Source organism: Mastacembelus armatus, chromosome 3 (assembly GCF_900324485.2).
Source record: "Mastacembelus armatus chromosome 3, fMasArm1.2, whole genome shotgun sequence".
Classification (NCBI taxonomy): Eukaryota; Metazoa; Chordata; class Actinopteri; order Synbranchiformes; family Mastacembelidae; genus Mastacembelus; species Mastacembelus armatus.
This window is the reverse complement of record NC_046635.1, coordinates 26,676,190-26,697,928: the sequence shown is the minus strand read 5'-3', so window position 1 is coordinate 26,697,928 and position 21,739 is coordinate 26,676,190. Positions and strand designations below refer to the sequence as shown.

The 21,739-nt window shown below is 38.0% G+C and overlaps 1 protein-coding gene across 14 annotated transcripts; it reads right to left on the bottom strand.

The window, feature by feature from the left end:
• Positions 1 to 429: 429 nt before the first annotated feature.
• Positions 430 to 21,648, bottom strand: celf1 (cugbp, Elav-like family member 1). Of its 14 annotated transcripts, none has more exons than XR_003294821.1 (14): positions 21,474 to 21,648; positions 15,364 to 15,551; positions 14,593 to 14,675; positions 14,452 to 14,500; positions 13,807 to 13,941; positions 13,374 to 13,453; positions 12,195 to 12,356; positions 11,985 to 12,054; positions 11,630 to 11,752; positions 11,185 to 11,301; positions 10,829 to 11,020; positions 9,915 to 10,058; positions 6,492 to 9,171; positions 430 to 4,015 (listed from the first exon to the last, which is right to left on the bottom strand). XR_003294821.1 is itself a non-coding variant. In XM_026292960.1 (14 exons), exons 2-13 carry the CDS (start codon positions 15,539 to 15,541, stop codon positions 9,044 to 9,046), a joined length of 1,461 nt encoding a protein of 486 aa, XP_026148745.1. In that variant the 5' UTR covers positions 15,542 to 15,551; positions 21,474 to 21,648; the 3' UTR covers positions 430 to 4,053; positions 8,999 to 9,043. The 14 variants fall into 14 exon arrangements, 13 of the variants coding, with proteins under 13 accessions (XP_026148745.1, XP_026148744.1, XP_026148743.1 ...); XM_026292960.1 differs by having other exon boundaries at positions 430 to 4,053; positions 8,999 to 9,171; XM_026292959.1 differs by having other exon boundaries at positions 8,999 to 9,171.
• Positions 21,649 to 21,739: the final 91 nt, after the last annotated feature.

Below are 21,739 nucleotides of genomic sequence, written 5' to 3'. Positions count from 1 at the left end.
AAATCATTTTCATTTTCTACAGAAGCTTTGTATAGCCTCACTGTTAACATAATTTTAGATTTCATTCATATATTCTCAAATGTTATGATTTTTTGTAAATTTATAGATTACTTTTTTTACTTACATACCCACATGTCAGCATAGAGGGTCCCTGCCAACATCTGGAAAATTTCAAGAAGACACCAAGATCTGAAAGGTTTGCCAATCTCATAACCTTTTCCTAAATTTGTTCTGACAGGATCTAATTTTAAAAAGTCAATAATCGCTTTGAAACATAAAAAACAGTATGTGACTTTCCACACTGTCAGTAAAATCTATACCTATACAAAAGTCCAAACTTTAATCCCCTTGTATTTTATTAACCATAATACAGATAACAGTGTGGACAATATATATCTTCCAGAAAATACAATCCAAAGCACAATGTTAGAGTTCTGAGATAAAAAAGTTTCTCAAATATTTTATTTGTATACAGAAACCAAACCAACCAAGCAATGGGGATCACATAGCCAGCTCACAGAAATGACTGTTGGACTGCACTGCAGCTTCGTGTGGTGCAAAAAGCAACGATCCAAAGCTTAAAAACAATCCAAACACTTGAGACAGCTTCAACTCGAAAAAAAATAAAAATAAAATAAATAAATAAACAAGAGTTAGTTTAATTGTGTTTACTTCAGCACAAAGGAGCAAAAGCTAACTTCACAAAAATAAGGCATCATCAGTTCATAGTCCATCCATATGAGCAGGGAGTTTGGTCAGTCTTTGAACAGCATCAGTCTTTGTGCAGGGAGATGGTTGTTTTACAAAAATAGGTTTATCCAAAAATGCAAAAATGAACACCATCTCCCAAATTACACCAGGAACAAATACTGTATCCAGTCCTGGAAATTCCCCAGAAACAAACTAGTTGTAGAGCATCTGAACTTTAACTGCACTGGGAGCTCAACAACAACCACTAAATGAAAGCACAGGTCATCAACTGCTGACAGAAAATCAGAAAACAGAATTACAATATGCAAAATTTGAACCGTGGAGGCCACACACAATTTCTGTATCATTATTTACAAATCATGTGTAAACTCCTTTTGACATGATCTTTATCCCCAGTCATTTAATTTGAAGCTCTGTAAGAAAATCAAATCTGTGCAATTCAAACAATCTCAAAAAGTTGGTACTGTAAAATACAGCTAAACTTAAGGTTGTTTTTTTTCCCCTTACATAGCTATAAAGGAAATGATTATAAGAGGACAAAGTGCAGGTCTGGAATAGTATCTTGATATATGATTTGTGCACTTCTTTCCATGGCCAATGTCTAATAGTTATATAAGTAAGAAAAAAAAAAAACATTGCAAGTTAGTGGTTTTTGATGTAGCCAGTGATTGGCAGAGATGTTTAAACTGAGCACAGTTCTGATAATTCTGACAATTTACTGAGACTTAAAAATGTTAACAGACCAAAGTATTAGTGTTAGTGAGGACTTAAAATTTGAATGGAGGCCATTCCAATTATGTATATCCATCCCTTAAAATGAAAAAAAACAAACAAACAAAAAAAACTATAGCCAGAAATTGAAAAAGCTACTGATCAGGACTAAAACAAACAACACACTTTCTCACAGCCAATTTACTGAGTAGAAACTGGCCTCTGATGAGTCTAAATTATTATATCTAGAGACGCAAAATCCTGCTGGGCTTTAACCGATTGCTGGACTCTACTGTCATATTGATAGACCTATAGTGACAGTTTGGGCAGTGCATGGGTGTCACTGAAAGCTGGAATACACTCAACCCATGTCTAAGATTTTGGCAGCACGTTATTCCCTTTGGAATTTCTACAAATCTGATGATCGAATCACCAACAAGGAACTGTTTCACTGTTTGTAGAAACAGCTGTGTTAATGACCAGATTTGCTGGGGCACCATCAAGACTGGGTACAATAAGAACTGCCTCCACTGCCGCTGATGAGAGGTATGTCCAGAGCAGGCATGCACATATTGAAACCACACACAGAAACAGTCCAGTTCACAAAGCAGCAGGACAGGATCAAAAACTGGTTCATTGAAAACCACAGCTCTTTCAGTGGCATATGTCACTTCCCTTAAGGCATGTCACTCTTTTCTACCATCACACACCAATTCCTAAAGGCAGATGCCAGCTAAAACAGGCGTGCTACTCCTGTGGCTCACCAGTAACTGACATAAGAGTGATAAGATGATTTCCCTGATGAATACATCAGGGGGTAAACATTGATTAGTATGGGCTATTTGCAGTATTGGCACAATTTTTTTTTTTTTTAATGTTGCCTTTTTTGATATTGTAATGTGCCACAGCAGGTGTGCCTTAAATACATGAATCGATCCTTTATTTCATTATGTGCAATGTGTTTGTGACATTGATTGTACAATAATTTCATATATTTTAAACAATGTAACAGCAAATACTTGAACTAGACCTGCCTGACATGTTAGCCTTTACATCAGAGTGAGTCTGACTAATCTATAATAGAAATACCGATCTATACAGCCCAGTGATTCTCATTACATTGTTTGTATCATGTGTTAAACTGCATTGCTGACTGTAGACAAATTTCACATTTTTTCATGCTCAGCTGGCCTGCTGTGCTTTGACTAAAAGACTCTTTGGGTTACACCAGCAATTAACAGAAATTAAGTGATTGAAAGTGTAAAAACTGAACTTTTCCCTTAATTTGTACCAATCTACACAATTCTTTCCAGGAATCATCTATACAGTTAAAGTTACATTTCAGTTTCTGTCCAGGAAACTATAAGACATGTAAAATAAAGCTTCACCAAATATTCAAGCAGGATGAGTATGTGGGCGCCTGGTTGATGTCACAACAAGTCACAACAAGTCACAACAAGTCACAACAAGTCACAACAATGGCCCAGTGGTTGTGAAAACATACTGGGGAACTGTAAAGCCTCTGGACTAAATCCACTGAATACACACAAACATAAACAACAGTATACATACATGAATGCTCATGAATAAGACACTTGTGTTTAATGATGGTGTGTGAGCACGTGTAGTCACACAAAAATATTTTAAATGTTGCAATTAAGCCAGTTCTTCAATAAAACCTGCTGTAAGTGATTTAACCTACTAGACCAAACAACCCTTCCTTCTACAACTAGTCTGATCAATACTGTAAGTGCAATAAAAGGGGAAAATACTGACTGTGCGAAACATTTGGCACCAGTTTATTCATCATTCATAACTTAACACAAGCTTGATCACACTTTACCAAGTAATTTATCGCAGGTGTGTAAAAAAAAAAAAAAACAAAACAAAAAAAAACAAAACATGCATACTAAATATAATGTGAAAAAAGATTCTCCCCTATAAATGTTGTGTCTGACTACCCACACAAAAAAGAGCAGAACATAATGTGCTTGCAATGGCGGAAAGTAAAAACAGCTTTTTACACTGACATTAAATGCTGTCTCCTCATAACATCAACTAAATGAGAACACCTGAGGATGAATCCTTAGATGGCCGAACATTCAATTATAAATGTCTAACAACACGTGATAACTTGTTTTCAATGTTTTTGTTACACAGGGGACACACCAGCACTCACATCATCAACTTGAGACAAATTAGCTGCTTTTGCACAAAAAACCTAAAACAGAACCAGAGGATGGGGCACTGGGACGACTGCTGACCAACACAGGCAATAAAAACAAAGTTCAAGGTGAGATTTGTGTCAGACTGATTTTGCAAATATAGTTATGTCAGCCAGTACCAGAAAAATTATTCTCTTTATTGCTTGTAATAATTGTAACACAACTTTGAAACATGCTCAGTGGCCGTTTTACTAGTGTCCATGTCAGCAGCACAGAGGACATAAAGAAAACAAAACAAAACCTCTTGGAAATCAAGGTCAAACACAAGGTCAAAGGTGAAATTGGAAGCATCAGAGCAGCGCAGGAAACAAGGACTGGACGATGAACTGTGACGCCACATCAACATGCTAGGGCAAACAGGAAGAGATCTAGAAAAAACAAAGAAAAACACAACAGGGAGACAAACCTAGGTTAAACAGCAATGGAGCACAAACAGGAGAGAGAAAAGAAACAAAGAATGATCATCTTTGTGTAGTGCTGATAATAGTCTGAACATTCAACAGTATCAGGGACAGAATGAAGACAGGTCTCATGCTACCATGAACAGAGGTGAATGACTACAACAGCAACACACAGCTTAAATAAAATGGCAGCACAGAATCAGTACCAACATGCAGATCACACCAGTGCTGAGTTGTAAAACGGCAGCTATAGTCCAGCATGCTATCTTAACACTGCTAAACATATAGGGCTGGAGAGTGCCAAAGGAATAATGACTTATAAAACTGTTTCATACTGCATGCTACTTCTTCCATTAACAAATGACCAGACTTGTCAAAGGATTAGGAAAAAGTTTCTTAAAGGCATTTAAAGTACCATACCAGTCCATGTTTCATCAATTTCACCACAGGTAACCATCAAATGACATTAATGTGATTTAGAGTTCTGGGCATACTTTACCTCTACCATTAGTTGTAGAGCTTATCAATCAATCAATCAAAATTTATTTATATAGCACATTTAAAACAACCACAGTTGTCCAAATATAAAATACACATAATTAAACAAGGCAAAGCAAAATAAAATAATAGCAGAAGTATACTTAAATAAAGGCCCAAATGGACAGGAAAGCTCCGACACATCAAATAGGAGTGAAAAAGTAGATCTAAAAGTACCAGGACAGCATGGTTACCACTATCTGCAGTTTCAAACAGGTCATTAAAAACTCTTAAAAGGGCAGTTTCTGTGCTATCGCCAGCTTTAAAACAAATTGGAACTTCTCAGCAATACTATTTAGGTCAATCTATGATAGTAGCTGGATATAAACTATCTTTTCTAACACCTTTGATAGAAAGGGCAAAGTTTGCCAGTACAGTAGGGTCAAGAATATTCTTTTTAAGGAGCGGCTGCATGTTTAAAATCAGTAGTAATTTACAAAGGCTTAGCACGCTTTCCTCTGTAAGGAGCCACTAAATCAAGTAGCTCACTGCTCAGAAATAACACATAAAAACTTATCAGGGCTAAAACCAGAGTAAAAATACTTGTGCAATGATTAGAGTGAGTAAAAGCTGCAGAAAAACATGAGGCAGTTTGAGAGTTGATAGTGCGCACTCTGCATGCTGGGGTGCATGATTTAACCTGACAGCTAGTGAGAGTAGTATTAAACAACATGGCGAAGTGATCAGAGAAACGTGCGTCACACACCTCACTAAGACTTAATGACAAACCAAAGGATAATACAAGGTCCAACGCTTAGTAATATGGTTTTAATGCACCTTGGTCAGATTCATGTAGACTTGAAGTTCACTCACACCTATTAAACCAGTTGACCAAAGCCACAGGTAGAGCAGGGACGTCATAAAGTCTTAAGTATCGAGCTATCACATTGTGAGTTTTGGCTTTTTAACTGACTTTTTTTTTTTTTAACTTGGAGCTTTAAAATGTCTCTTTAAATTCATGACATGTAGGCAGTGTGCCAGAGTAAATCTCAAACAAAACCCAGCCCACAGAGACATTACCATTGGCCTGCTGTTAACCTCCAACCTCTCAACATTCCTCAATATCTTAATTCTGGGATATTCAAAGGACCCATTAAGGTTCTAAATGAACCTAATGGTGTACCCTTTGTAGGAAACTGCACCAACACCCAAACTGAAGTGTAAATTCAGCCAAGTTCCTTTACAGGACCTGTTTCAATGCTTCACTTAAACACATGACCATCAAACTAACACCTTAATGGTAAATGTGTCAATGTAACACGCATAATGAAATTCTTGAAATCTTGTAAACTTGATGTTTATCCTTGAGTTCATAGTTAAAGGTGGTGTTATACAGGACGTTATATTCATAAAAAATAGAGGCATGATTGAGTGTAATGCAGTCCAGTACAACACCACAATAAGCTATAGCTATAGTCCCTGACAGAAATCAAGATTTTAATAGTAAAAATGCTTTTGTACATCACATGGTAACATCATCATATAATTTATCAAGTAACCTTCAGCATTCATTTCTCATTAAGTACAGGGGACAATATTACACCAAACGTTGATCTTCAACCACTTTGTTATGAATGACCCTGAGCACCTTGGTCATTCTCAAATCAACCACAGCTTTACTCTCACTATGCCACTACAGACAACTCAAGACTGGACTTGGACCTGGAATCACTTTGTGTTTAGGTTTCATTTTAAATGGGTACATTTTTGCCCATCACTCAATAACCCACAATGACAAAGTCAAAACATGTTTTTAGACATTTTTGGAAATTCATGGTAAATCCAAAACTGAAATCTTTCACATACAAGAGTATTCAGACCCAAACTTCAGTACTTCACAGAAGCCCCTTGGGCAGCGATTAAAGGCTTAAATTGTTTTGGATAAATCTCTACAAGCTTTGCACACCTGGATTAGGGCAGTTTTTCCAGTTGTTTCTGGTAGATCCTTTAAGGTTCTGTCAGATTTGATGGGAAGCCTCTGTGAGCTGCCATCTCCAGGTTTCTCCACAGATGTTCTATAAGGTTTTGGGATTTTTTTGTGCCATTCAAGGACAGTCAGAGACTTGGCTTTGGTTTACTGTTGTGCTGCATGGTGAACTACTGTCCCAGTCTCAGGGGCTGTGCACTGTGGAGCAGGTTTTCTTCATGGACCTCTCTGTATTTGACTGTTCACCGTGCTTGTAATTCTGACAACTCTCCCTTTTTTAGTTTGGCAAGATGACTAACTCTAAGAAAAGTCAATTACTGTGCTCCCAGGAAAACCTGAAGCTTAGAAATGGTTTTATACCCTTGTCCAATGCAATGTCAAAATGTAATTCTCAGGCTTCAGTTCTGGGTTTTTCTACACTATCTCCTTTCAGTTCAAACGTGCCACAGATGGACTGTAATGAAACACATCTCAAGGAGAATTAAACAGGATTCACCTAAACAAAAAAGGTATTTTTCATTAATTTAAAAGTAACACTGCAACACAAAGTCTGCACTAAGTGTTCAAGATGGCTATTTATTCATATGGATGTCAGGACCAAACAGGCACACGTTAAAATGAGCTTTTAGAAATTATGCTCCCTGTGTTTTGGGTAATTATTTATTCATATGAAGCCATGTAGGTCAGAGGGCTTCTGTGAAGTCTGTAGCAGCAAGGATGGACCCACACATAATCCATGCCACACTGACATGTAGTACATAATCACCAAAAAGAAATAACGCGGGTGAGAAGACACACACCAGTATCAATGCAGTTGTTGGACTTAGACTACATAGACTACATTTGTCTTTCAATATAATTTCAATTCAGATAAATAATTTAGGCAATAAATAATTCCCCATCACACAGGGGAAGTATAAAACCTATATAAAAATAGAAAAGGCATAATAGTTTAAATATACATGTCAACAATTGTCTCGATTCCTAGATCTATAAAAAAAATACACACATTTTCATGGAAGTCTGAACAACTCACACATTTGTCTTGAGCAATTTGACATTTATATGAATTCTCCAATCACAGAAGATATTCAGTGAGAGATATAGTGGTGTAGCCCTGTGTATATTACGGTAGCTAGCAGCTTGCTAGCAGGGCAATAGCTGAGGATTGTTAATGAAGTTTTACAAACCACCTGGATTCCAAGTAGAAACTAACTAAAACCCATAAAATGTATTTCTACAAAACATTATGTCTGCATCAGACAGACCTTTGTTGAGTGCAACAAGCCTATGATGTTTGTTTTTTTGCTAATGTTTACAGTATTGCTAATTACAACTGACAGTTGGGCTTCACAGTCACAGACCTGCCACTCAAAGTGCAGCAACACAGGAGGAGCACCATCATAACATGCTGTGTTTAATTCTCTGAAAAGAAGTCTACAATTACATGCATGTTAAACTGAATTAGAAAATGTGTTTCACTAACATCCAGATAAAAACATTAAATAAAATGAGTACACTGCTTGATAGAAATATAACGTCATGCAGAAAACAACATAACCCACAAACAAATATGTAGCCCTCCATCCAAGGCCACTCAAATTGTGTAAGCCATGCAAAAGCTGCTCAACTCAGATGGTAAACCACATATAAATAAGTATGAATGTGTTATCTTATCACAAACAGAGGGCAAACAGTCCAGTTAGCCCACAGAGCTCAGAGGAGGACGGATAACAGAAACAACTATCTGAGTACATCCTCTCTCTATCTATCACCAGGAAGGCTATGGGAGGTTGGAGCTTTAACCTGACTTTGGTGACTTAACCAGAGAACAAAACAAGAAGTTCACAGCATCACTAAACCTACAAAAACACATTCACTAAGAATGAGGATAAATATGTCACTGGATTTGCATGTTTTGATGGAGCTCCACCTTATAAACAATATGAACATCTGTACTTTAGCCTACTTTGGACCATACAACTAATTTAGGTATACACATACTGTTTCCATTTAAAGTGAAAATATGGATACTTAATACACTGGTCTGTGAAAATGTGAAAGAGAATCTAGGGATGGTATCTGTTTCCTAATCAAATAGAGCTCTGTCTTTTCCAGCTGCTGCTCTCAGGAGCTTTAAGCCGTGTCTGGGTAGTGGAGGGAACAGTAAAGTAAACAGGAAGTAAAAACAGATGAATTTGGCTGACATATGTGTAATATACACTATTTATCATTATATGTGTATTATGTACCACAGCAAACTGATCACATTTGAACTTAAAACACATCAGTTTCTCTTAAAAGGGAAACAAAATGCACAAACACCACCAACAACACACGAAGAATCCAGTCTAGCTCTTGCATGTAGTGTCACATGTCTCTTTCCCTGGACATGCTGTAATGACCAGAAGAGGCAGCGCAGCATCACCCTGTAATGCACAGACATGTTTCTGTGGACCAGTCTTAGTTATTCATGCTCCACTTACCATAACACCACCCTGCCTAACTAAGTCTGCAGTGTCTCAGCACCTTCAGTAGGGCTTGCTGTCATTCTTTGAGCGCTTCAGCTGCACCTTCAACCTCTTCATACCGATCTGGAAACCGTTCATTGACTGGATGGCAGCCTGTGATGACACAGGGTTGTCATAGCTCACGAAGCCTGAAAGAGAAATACATTCACAATATTTCAAGACACATTTGACAAATTCTAAGATTTCTTGTTCCTGAAACACTGCTTGCAGAACTACTGTATCCCATTAACAAAGGGTGACTCAACCATCTACTTGTGCTTCGTAGGGCAACAAACACATCCTTTGTGCTGAAGCTAGTGGACAGATTGTAAACACTGCAGGAGTCACTTCATGGAGCCAAGTCAATCAGGAATGACATATTGCAATTCTATTTAGATGAGAAACACTAAATGGTCATTTTCAAACTCACGTGTAAATTTCTACATTACACATTATTTTTCATGCTAATTTAAGTACATCTACTAGTTGGAGAGTACTGAATTAACATACTTTATTTACATTTTAAGTACATTTTTTACTGTCCACCTGCTGCATTTATTTTTTGCAGATAAATCATCCAAGTGGAAGCAGAAGGATTTTTGTCCTGCAACAGATTTGAGATGCCTCATCTGAATGAATATCTCATCTGTTTGAGCATTTCTGTCCACATATGCAACATGCAGGCCCTGCTTGACACCATACTGTGCACATAAGCAGGCAATCTGAAGGTGAAGAAAGTTCCAAACCATCAGTGTCGTTTGTGAAGTATAGGGCCCTAAAACTTCTGAAGCTGCAGTTAAAATAATTTCAACATATCACTCCAGGATCCTGTGCGATCAAATAATTTATTTATCATAAGAGAAATTATATAGAGTACTTATCATGAACTCACCAAAACACTTGCTGAGATTTGTCTGTTTGTCAATGAAGACTTTAGCAGAGATGACATTTCCAAAGGGCATAAACATCTGGAGCAAATCTTGGTCACCAAACTCCTGGGGCAGGTGATAAATGAACAAGTTGGACCCTTCTGGACCTGCCAATCAATGAGTCTGTTTTACCATTCTTATAGAAGTTAAATACAATTACATTTTGGATCACTACAAAAATTAATCTAAAACTTCAAATAGTCATGTTTGTAACAAATGCAGTAACAGCTGTAACTTACAGAGTCCCCCAGGGTCCATGTGGTGCTAAAATATATTGATGCGGAAATTCAGGTCAGGAAATTAATGTGGATTTCCACATTAATATTTTTTCTGTTCCACATGGCACCTGGGAGGGCTTCTGTAGTATCATGCAGTGATTTAAAAAAAGAAAAATAAAGCCAAACAACTGGAATGAGTATATCTGAGAAGTAGCACTGACACTTATACACAAACAAGGACAAGCCTTCTGTTATGGACCTGAACTTGTTTTAAAGTGGAGCCACTGATATAATGATCTGAGGCCATGTCAGAGAAATGGTAGTGAAGTCTTACCCGTGCCACGACTGTCGCTGGCTGACGCAGCAGATTTAAAACAAGACAAGCTCCTTAGCAGAAGGTGAGATCACGGCACAACACACACATCTCTACCAACCTGTCTGCACTACTACCACACTACTTTAAGCCAAGTATCAAAAATACTTTGGAACATCCCATCATTCAAAACTCTGAGGTACAAGCAGTATGTTTGCATCTTGTTGTTACTGTTTCATTATTTTATTTGCAAAAGAAGTGGAAGTCTATTAACCTACCCTTTAAACTCTGAAGTCACTTCATCTGTACTTTGTACCACCCCACATGGTTAACCCAGAGAACCTACCTTCTTTTTGACTGCCTGCAGCTGAGATGCTCTGCTGGGACAGAAGGCTCTGGTTGTACAGGCTTGGGATGGCAGCAGCAGCATACTGTTGGATGCCTGAGTAGGCCTGGCTCAGTGCCTCTATTGTGTTTCCTGACCCATTCGACAGCCCTCCGGAGCCGAGGCTGCCATTCAGTGCTGCCATGCCTACATCAGTTACAAGAAAAACAAAACGACATGAGTAAAAATCTGAACTCTTACCACTCAAAGTCATGTTAAGTTTAACTTAACAATAAAGCATCTGAAATATTGCAATATTTTAAATTGGTGGAAAACTTCAGTTACTGCAGATAACAAGTCCAGCATAGCATTAGTACCTGCCAGGGAGCCCATGTTGAGACCAGCTCCAGCACCTGCAGCTAGAGACTGCAGAGCACCCAAAGAAGCCATAGGGTTCACAGAGGAGCTGCTACTGGAGGTTGGAGAGGAGCCTGCTTAAGGAACACTTACTGTTAATGTTATAATAAACAAAATAAAAAAATAATGGATATAGTTGTGTTATAGTCTATGAAGTAACTGTGATATGAGACTATTAAAAAAAAAAAAAAAAAAAAATTGGCAATGTGAAAAAAATTAACACTGTCATTGTGTAGTAAAAAGACACTTTTGATTTGATAAGTCTGATTGAGAAGAGCTGTGACACCATTTATGTGTGTCGCAGTTGCCTGTTTCTGTGGACTCATAAATATCATCATACTGATAAGCCCTACTTCATGTACCTTGACTATGATACTCTAGTATTGTAGTTGTTTATTGCTTTACCTGAGCTTGTTAGTGCACTTAGCGGGCTACTAGATGTTGTCATTGTGCTGGAGCCTGAGGGTGTGGCCTGTGTGGCAGTTGCTGCTGCTGCTAGAGCAGCCAGGTTCTGCATGGCATTAAGACCTGACAGATGCACACATTTAAGTTCAAGTTATATACAAACACTAAATAAGTACATCTTCTCTCAGTGCATGAGTGGAAAGATGGATATTAAAAGCATCCTCAGCATCAGGAGGGATAATTAAGCCACTTCTAAACCCAGTGACTACAGAGACTATTATTCTGCAAACAGTGTATATTCAAACCTTAATCTTAGATCTCTTCTTTACTTTTACGTCTTAAAGCATGTGTGTACCTGAAACAGGGTGCAGATTGTTCAGTGTATTCCCTGTGGAGGCTGACTGCTGCAGCAACTGTAAGTAGAGCTAAAGCCAGAAGTAGAGATGAGAAACAACATGCAGAAGTGGAAGTGACAGCAAAGTTTGACCTAATGAAATTGCTTTGTCAAGAGGCTAATTATTATATACTGCATAAACACAGATATATGAGTTTTAAAAACACTCACTGCTAAGTACTGTGGCCCCAGGCTGTTGAGCCCAGTGAGATTTCCCCACATGGAAGCAGCACTGAGTTGCTGCATCTGCTGCTGCAGCTGTTGGGCCATGCGCTTCTGCTCCTTATCCTTCTGAGTATCAGCAAACTTCACCACAATAGGTGATGAACAGCCCTAAACACAGATACAGTAAATCATTTGTACTTGTGACAGTGTGTTAACATAAATATTAAGATATTATTAACTTGCAATTTAAGTGTAAGTAAAACAATTGAAATTATTTTAAAAGGCTCTCTGTATCATGGTTATTTTTTAGCTATATTTCAACAGTGGAGACAATAGATGTGTTTTCTGTTAAAAATAATTAAGAATGAACAGGCAGCACTGAAAAAGAAAACATGTTTCCACAATGTAATATAGTTTGTATAAAAGTATATTTATCTAGATAGGCTGTATCTTCAAAGTCCTGATGGTGAAAATTTGAAAGGGAAATTATTGATGATAGGAAATCTTTCAGGTCATTTACTTTGATTCCGGTGGCTAACCATAAGTCTGGAAACCATGTTGTATGAACAATGGCCTAAACATTCAGACATTTCTTTATGTAAGAATGTGTATTTGAGAGCAAATATTTGATGGATTTTAACAGCACTTTTCTGAGCACTCAAAGTGCTTTACAATATTTGCCCATTCACACACACACACACAGACAGACACACAGACACACACAGACACACACACACACACACACACACACACACACACACACACACAGTGAGGTAGCAAATCCTTTATGCATTCATTCACACACTGATGGCAATAGCCATTGGGAGCCATTTAGGGTTCAGTGTCTTGCCCAAGAGCATGTGGCTTCAACAAACTGGGGATCCAACTGCCATGTGTGTCAGTTAGAGGGCAACCCACTCTGTGGTATCACAGTTGCTGCCAAAGCGCCATCTAATGGTGACACCCTACAAATGAATGAATGCCACTTGAATTGGGATGTTTACTGTGCAATCTAGACACTTCTTATCAGGAAGCAAAAGAAGGGGGGGTAACTGGAAGCCCACCAGAAAGCCGACCACATAAACCACCACTTTCAAAAACCAGGATTCCAAATTTAAAACACCTGATGTTGTTTTTTTGTTTACGTTTTTTATTTGCTTTGTTTCTGTGAAGTGTGAAGTTTACCTCCATGGTCTGGGATTGGTGCATTGACTTGATGGCTGACTGGGCCATTTGTCTAGCTGTGAATGTCACAAACGCACAACCTGAAAGAGACAAAACAGTGTGTCATAAGTGTATCAGCTGTCAGCTGAATTTCAGACCAATCCTGGCCCATAGCACACAATATAGCTGAATCTGTTGAGTTTTGCTAAATTTGGAACTGGACTTTTCATTTTATGTCAACCATCGCTAATTTACATCTCCTGTGGGCAAATCAATGGTTTGGGAGCTGAGACAATTATGTCCAGACACCTCAACAATGAGCTGAAACTCAATATAATGCTTTGTACAGTAATCAAGAGCTGCAGATCCAAGTGGTTATTATCTGTAGGTTCATCGCTACAAGTGTCTCCTCTAAAATGGTCACAGTTTTCATATTGTCAGCACAATGTCTTACCACGGCTCAGTCCATCAGGGCCTCGAAGTATTCGACACTCCTCTATCTGACCATATGGGGAGAACATCAGTCGGATGTCATTCTCGTTACACTTCTTGGAGATCATTCCAATAAACAGCTTTCTGTCCTCAACTGCTGCATTCAGCACAAAACAGCATCAGGTACACAGGTTTTGTATCGAACTAAATGCTGTTTCACAAAATTTAACATGCAGATATGTTTAACTGTGGCTCTTTTGCAACTTTATTAATGAGACATGCATTACATATAGAATACTATCTTCTGACAGCCAAACTCTATGAGACTTAAAAGATGGGTTCATAATTTTTCAAGTCTTTCTAAAACAATAGTTAGGTGTTCACACAGAAAGGTTTTGCTTGCTATAATAATTCCTCCTTTTCATACTGGACATTAACAGATCTAATATGTGATTTTAAGTTAAGGGGGACAAAATTCACAGCTCTTTTATGCAAAAAGATATCCACATGATTTGATTAACTCAAATACATTCAAATATGTTATTATACAATCTTTATTTCACCATTTAGAGCAATATGTTTATTATTATTAGCAAAAGAGTTAACAGATTTATCTGCAAGTACCCAAGGACAGTAAACACAGATGGAAATGTGAAAAAGAACTTACCATTGTTTTTCTCACTGTCAGCTGGCTTCATCTGGATTGGATGGTGCATCTGAGCAAGGCAATAAGACATTAGTACTTACAACGGTCAAATATACGCATCTGTATTGTCAATGGTCAACCACATGGAAGGTTTCCACTTACCCCAGGCAGAATTTTCATGTTATGCAGAGCATTCTGTGCTTCCAAAGCTGATTTGCGAGTATAGTATGTTACAAAACAACAGCCTGCCAGAAAACAAAAAAACAACAACAAAAAAAAAAAAAAAACACATCCATGTCACACATCCAACTCAATTATTGGATTTGGTGGGTACATATACCATATTTTCCAGACTACAAGTCACACTTTTTTTTCCTCCTCTGGCTTGTAGTATGACTTATATAGCAAAGCGACTTATATGTGTATATTTACAGGCATTTTGTCGAGTGGTCACTAGCATTAGATGGCATCTTAACTCAATATAAGATAATATTATACCACTTCCCACTAGAAAAAGTAAAAATGTTTATGCTCATGCTAAACTAAAACTCCTAGCGTAACACAAGTGAAAATGCGCCCCAAAACAAAGAGCTATACTACAGACTCAAAGTGCAGGTGAATAAAGTATGCAGCTGAAACAAAGTTTGGAGTGAGTCTGCATTCAGTGAACCGGAGAGGGGAGGAGGACATGCCGCTTCATCCACCTCTCCCCGATGCTTGCAGAGTTGTTTACTGTTACTTCACATAGATGAATGAATTTGGTAATGCACTTCTGCTTGGTTACATATGGGATTCACAATAAAGAATTATTAGTACTAATGCATACAGAATAAGAAGGCATGCACATCTATTACTCTGCTCTGTTTTACTGATCTGATGAACATGAACCAATTTTCCCCATTTCCTTGAACACCTTGACACAAAAAAACAGACCTTTGCTCTGTGGTGGATTCTGGCTGCGATCTCGGAGAACATTGATCTCATAGACTGCTCCGTAGGGTTCAAACAGTTCACGAAGCTGCTCCTCAGACCAGGACCGTGGTATCTGTCCCACAAACATTTTAATAGCGTCAACATCTGGTTGGTCAGGATGGTCCAGAGACCCATTCATCTTCTTCCCACTAGAAAGACAAATATAAGTACATTAGATGGAGGCTAGAAGGAATAATAGTGATTTCCGATAAATATGTTTCTTCCTGAGAATGCACACAGTGAGATGCGAACCAGTGTGGGTTTCAAAGGATATTTCGCCTATAACAATACTCTCCATGAGTTTGACCATTCCTCTCAAATGGTTGAGAAATGTCTGAATATGTGCAAGTTTGCTCAACTTCAGTGTGGCCTCCATTCCACACCTTCCCAAAACTGTGCATCTAACAACCAGTAGTAGTAATTTAATCATAAACACATTGCCTGTATACATATGAATAAAGATAGAGCAAAAATGTCACACATACAAATCTTGGTAAATCAGTCAAGAGTTTAACCCATTTCTTAAAAGGTCAAAACACAAATCTGAGTAACACGAATAAGTGACAATAACCTCCTCCCAAGCCATTTTTGGAATGTAACCTCTTATATGTGTTTTTTTTTTTTCAGCCCCATTTTTATGTTTGTCAAATTTCATTATTTAAGTGAAGCGAGTCAACTACAACCCACTGCTATTGCCTCAGTAATACGACACGCGAAACAAATGGTATTAATATTAATGTTAATATTAGAGCATTGCTCTGGCTCTGTCATAAAGTACTACAATAGTAACAGTTTTTAGTTGTGTGGCCAAAATCAACAGGTTAGATAAGTAGGGCCATATGTGGCACATCAACATAAGATAAACACCCCAAGCAAGGCTGCTCTCCTTTTACATATTGTAAACACTGTAAAGAATAACACTGGTAGAAGCTGTGACACAATAACTAAAAAGCAGCACTTGCAAAGCTGTCATAACCCACCAATGGAGAAACATATTTGGAATAGGTTTATCAGCTAACTGCAACAGATCCTGCTACCACTATTTTTTAGTTTTCAAAAATTTTACATTGTGACATGTCTGTCCCATGTCATGCATTTCAGTCACAGCAGAAGAAGCACTCATCTTGATCTTGGTGTGTCCCTCAGCCTTAACCTAAGTTGTTATTCATTTATTGTTTTGTAACATTTACAATAAACAAAAAGGAAAAATATATATATAAATTTCTTAAAAAAACTATATCAAGTTTAATCTCAGATGTGTTATATTTTAGTCTCAGTTTAATGAAATTATATTGGATATCCCTTAAAATATTTTTATAGAAAGAAAAATGCACATCATTCACGTCTGGTTTTTGGAAAGTCAAAAATGTAAATCCCTTTGCTGAGTCAAGCCTATGTATACGTGGTTGTTTATGTAAGTGGCAAAGCTTTAAAAAGAAAAGGCACACATACACAAATGTGCATGTTATCAGTTTACTGCGTTATCTAATGGTTAAATGCTTTCATCAGCTTGATAACCCTAAAAACATAGTGCTTTTAAATGGATAAATAATTTCAGAGAAATTATTCGATGGTGACAGACTATCAAAGATGTTTAATAGTCACACATTTTTGTTTGTGTGTTCTAATTTAGTTTATGGTTGCAGCTTCTGTTAAGATTTATGCTTTAGACATTTTGAAGTGCAACATCCTGCATCAGATTCTTCAAATATCAGAATGTGCACAGCATATCATAGCTTGAAAGTGGGTTGTACCAGCAGATATGTCAAAATAATAATGCACAAGACAAAAGTCAAATTTCACAATAACTGTGTTCAAAGACCTTAACTTAATTATGAATATACATTGTTACACTCTGACCTCAGAGTTGAAGAAGAAATTTGCTCATAAATCTATTTTGAGGAACAGAAAAAGAGATTATATGCTGCTGGAAGAGTTAGTGGTGCTGCTTCAGTTTTGTCATTAACACATTCAAATTTCTATAAAAAAAAAAAAAAAACAGAAACTAGGTGCTACTTTGGGTGTAAAGCATGTACTCTGAATTTAAACGTGTGTTAGAGCTTTTTAACCAAAATTATCTAAAGACAAAATTAATTCTGATAATCAAATCCACTCCATCCAAACATTACATGTGAACAACATGGATATCACATATTAGGATGTGAAAGAATAAAGAACATTTCTCATTCTCAGGCTTAGTATCACTCTGACTCTACAACAAAGTTGCTCATGATTACTATTAATTTTCTTATAAATCACTATAAAGATCTTAAAACAAACCAGCTGATTTTCAGAGACACAAGATGACACTATTAAATATATAATACTAAATAAACTGAGTTACTTACACAGGGCTAGAATTCAACGAGCAACGGTCCACCATCATCTCAGGCAGAAAATCCAGCTTAAAAGAAGCCATTATGGCAAATCTGTTTAGCTTCCTTCTTCTTTAACACAAAGTTAAACTGATACAGTGATCAGACAGTGGTGGTAAACTCCAGATTGTACACCTGCTGTTAAGTCCCTGATGACAGATATAATAAGGCAGCCGACAGTGCACAACAAAGAGAAAAACAGTGTGCTGTGACAAATCAGTCCACATGGAGGACCTGTCCACTATAAACACAATCTGGCTGAGGAAACACCTTCGTCTGAGATGGAAGAAAAGCACAAACGACACACACAAAGTGACAGGCCTTTAGGTTGACCTTCCAGATTCTAGGACCAGGACTAACCACTGCATCAGGACAGAGGACTGCTCGGATCACTGGGGCCAGGGAGAGCAATGGCCATTTGGGGTACCACAATCAAAGTGCTGATGATCCATGGCCTTTGTGAACAATTCTCCTAGGCCAGCAGATCTGGCTGCAGCGTCAGATAAACAGGGTGTCAGATTGATGGTGATAAAGCCCAGTGGGCAGAGGAGTGAAAGAGGGAGTGAATAGTCTTCCCCAGTCAGTAGCTAATCCCTGGACTAGCCAAACCAGGGGCCAACAATTAGGTTCCGGCCAGAGGGGGGCTGTGTTTGCCTTGTTGTCCTACAGGCTGTGATGGTTTGTGTGTGTAAAAACAAAAAGCAGTCAATGTCAAATGAAACAGGCTTTGGTCTTTGTGCACTCGACAGAGCAAACACAAACACACTCACACCTAAAAAATGGGATAAACTCCCAACAATGTAGGTAACGTAACACTACAGTATCTGCCAAACTGCCTTCAGGCGGTTGTTTGCTCCTCACCACTGCAATAATACATATTTCTAACACCCCACTCAAGTAGGGGTGGGCAGTAACTTGAATATAATTAATGTAATGAGGCTTGTTCTATATGGGATGTAGTAAATGACTTTATTGCAAACAGCAAGTACAAATTGTAATGAGTTTTTTTTAAGCAGCCAGCACGAGACTGTCTTTAGCATTTAGCTTCTCTTGCACTCTCCCTCTCCCAGACACCAAAACTCTCCTGGGCAGGTGTGTGTGAGTAGTATCTGAAAAGCATTAAGTCTGTGTGCCTGGTTAAATTTAACTTGGTTGTGATTTCCCCCTTTTTATATCGAAGTTTAAAATTGTTCCAAAAGAAACCATTAATTAAACAAGAATGTTTTTTTATGTAGAACTACAGCATGTATCAGGGACTACTAGAATAGACTGTACATTTATAATACAGCTGCAAATCACCTATTTAGTTCACAAGTCATGATCATTTAATACATGAATTATTGAGAGCTGTATTATGAGCAGCTAGCAGACAATCAACTCAGTGTGACTTTCTGTGATTAGATTGTAATTATAAGATCATCAATTAAGGAACGTCAATTCACATTTACTTCATTAATTTAGACATATGCCACCAGATATGCCAAATTAGCTGCATTTCAGTAAGATAACTGTTCATTTCAGACCTATGCATTTGATTAGTATTTATTACCATCATGATGGTGTCATTGTATGCAGCGCTGAAAGGTTAAACCAAGCATTTATGAAGTAATGACACGATAGCAATACACACACACACACACACACACACAGTGTTTCTCAATACAGCCTAAAAATAAGATCCTTCATTATGTTTTACATAAGGGAGTGGCTTTTGTCTTGCACTTTTGAAATTGAGCGTGGGTGTCTTAGCTAAAAAGAGTGAGAGCTGGAAAACCTGTTTTCAAATGAGTGATACTTTCAGAGGTAAACATGGACACAGTTCAGTAGGGGTTTATGATCCGATGTTTGAAAAATAAAATGCATTGATAGTGAATTTGAACATGCAATGAAGAGATTAAGCTCTCAAACTGAAAGACAGTGCTCTTAAATAACAATAGGAATCAACCCCCATAGATATTACATTATTGTTATTACATAACAATAACCAAAACATTGTTATATTCATCATTTTAATAAGGCAGCAGGTAATGCTCGTTTTAACTAACTTATACACATACAGTCTGAATAAATTCACATACTGCTGGGTAGCTTGTGAATTTCCTGCAGATCAATAGAGTTGGAATCAGAACAAATCTTAACAGGGGGCATTAGGGTAACCACACACACACACACACACACACACACACACACACACACACACACACACACACACACACACACACACACTGTGCCATATACCTCACACTCCATTGTGTGTATCATTAGAACATAATTTGAAACAGATTATATACTTTAAGGACAGACCTAAACATACAAAAAAATGTTTATATATAGAATAATAATCAAGAAAGAACAGCTTGATTTACATCTACAAGAGCTGCATGTGGAAAGTGGTGTTGTGTCCTTCCAGTTACCCTCTGTCCCTCTCAAATGCTATCTTAACCACTGGGCCTTTCTTGTGTGGAGTCTATGCTCTGAAAGAGCTTTTCTCAGAAAGGAGAATGAATTCTTGCACATTGCTGTGGAGTCACCAGATGCTTCTAAGACTTGAATACACTGAGCATGATGACCAGATGTATGTCGCACTTCGTGATAATGTGCTGTAGATATACTCCAATCCTCCTTGATTGGCTGTGACTGTTTTTGTGAGCTCAAAAGGTTTTCACAAATAAATTATTCATCCATCCATTATCTATACCTGCTTATTCTTATTTAGGGTCATGGGGATCTGCTGGAGCCTATCCCAGCTCTCTTTGGGTGAAAAGCAGGGATACATTGACACAAACAACCTCACACACTCACACTCACTCCTATGGGCAATTTAGAGTCACCAATCAACCTGACATGAATGTTTATGGACTGTGGGAGGAAACCAGAGTACCTGGAGAAAACCCACACAAGCACAGGGAGCACATGCAAACTCCACACAGAAAAGCCCCTGATGGGTTTCAAACCAGGAACCTTCTTGTGAGCAACAGTGCTAACCACTAATTCACCATGCTGCCCACAAATGAATTAACAAAATGCAAAGACTGGCAATAAAGGCTTGGACTGTGGGTGAGGGTACCTGGCCTGCAGATGTCTCCTTATGACACCAAAACTAAAGTTAGAAAATAAAGTTAGTGGTGTCAAAATGCAGTACTTGAGTAAATGCAATGAACACCAGATAAACAATCCTGTTAAGTAACACCATTTCCCCATAGCCCTCTCTAGACCCTGTATGCAATAAAGTTTGCCTTAAGTGCTGTGACTGAGCGTGACTTCTTCTTCTGCAGCGTTTTTTCATGCGAGTCAACAATGGCAGGAGTGACATCACGTGTGCTGCCTCTGTCTTTACTGATATATAAATACAACCATAACTACAAACCTCTGAAAAGGAAAAAGCTCCGTAAAAATAACAGTAATGCATTAACAATAACTAACTAACATTAACCAACATTACTGCACGCGAAACACACAACACAGCTCACTTTATGCAAACCAACAAGCTGTGATTTCACTTTCTATTGCCAATTGAACATCGGGGTATTATAAAAGTGTGGTTGACACATTAAAAGTGGATTTTCCATTAAACATTTAGAAACGTCGGGGTGATTTCAGAGAACAAGTGCTCACAGAGCTGCATCGCCGTGTTTGTTATTATGGAAACGTTAGCTTGCTATATCAGCCTTTGGCAACTTAAATAGAGCAACTTACCCGTGTTTTTACGCCACTGTTACTCGTGCAAAAAAACTAAATGTAGTTCTGAACGTCTGCTTACAATATTACGCTACTTACACTGTACTTTTAGCAAAAAAAAAACAACCTCGCCACTACATGGGTGAGTAAGTTGTGGGCTATTACTTTGGAGATTTAGCTAGCAGTCACTTTGTAAAATGGCAGGCTGAGCCGTTACCACTCCACAGCTGCACGGGGGTTCCGGTGAGGGGGGACTGCTAAAAGACAACATTATACTTGGTATT

Coding starts and splice junctions, on each gene's coding strand:
- celf1 (XM_026292960.1), bottom strand. CDS start 15,541: ATGAATGGGTCTCTGGACCATCCTGACCAACCAGATGTTGACGCTATT. Junction 12,055..12,194: donor TGGGGCCACAGTACTTAGCA/GTGAGTGTTTTT, acceptor TTCTGGCTTTAG/CTCTACTTACAGTTGCTGCA. Junction 9,172..9,914: donor AAATCTCAGCAAGTGTTTTG/GTGAGTTCATGA, acceptor TTTCTCTTTCAG/GCTTCGTGAGCTATGACAAC.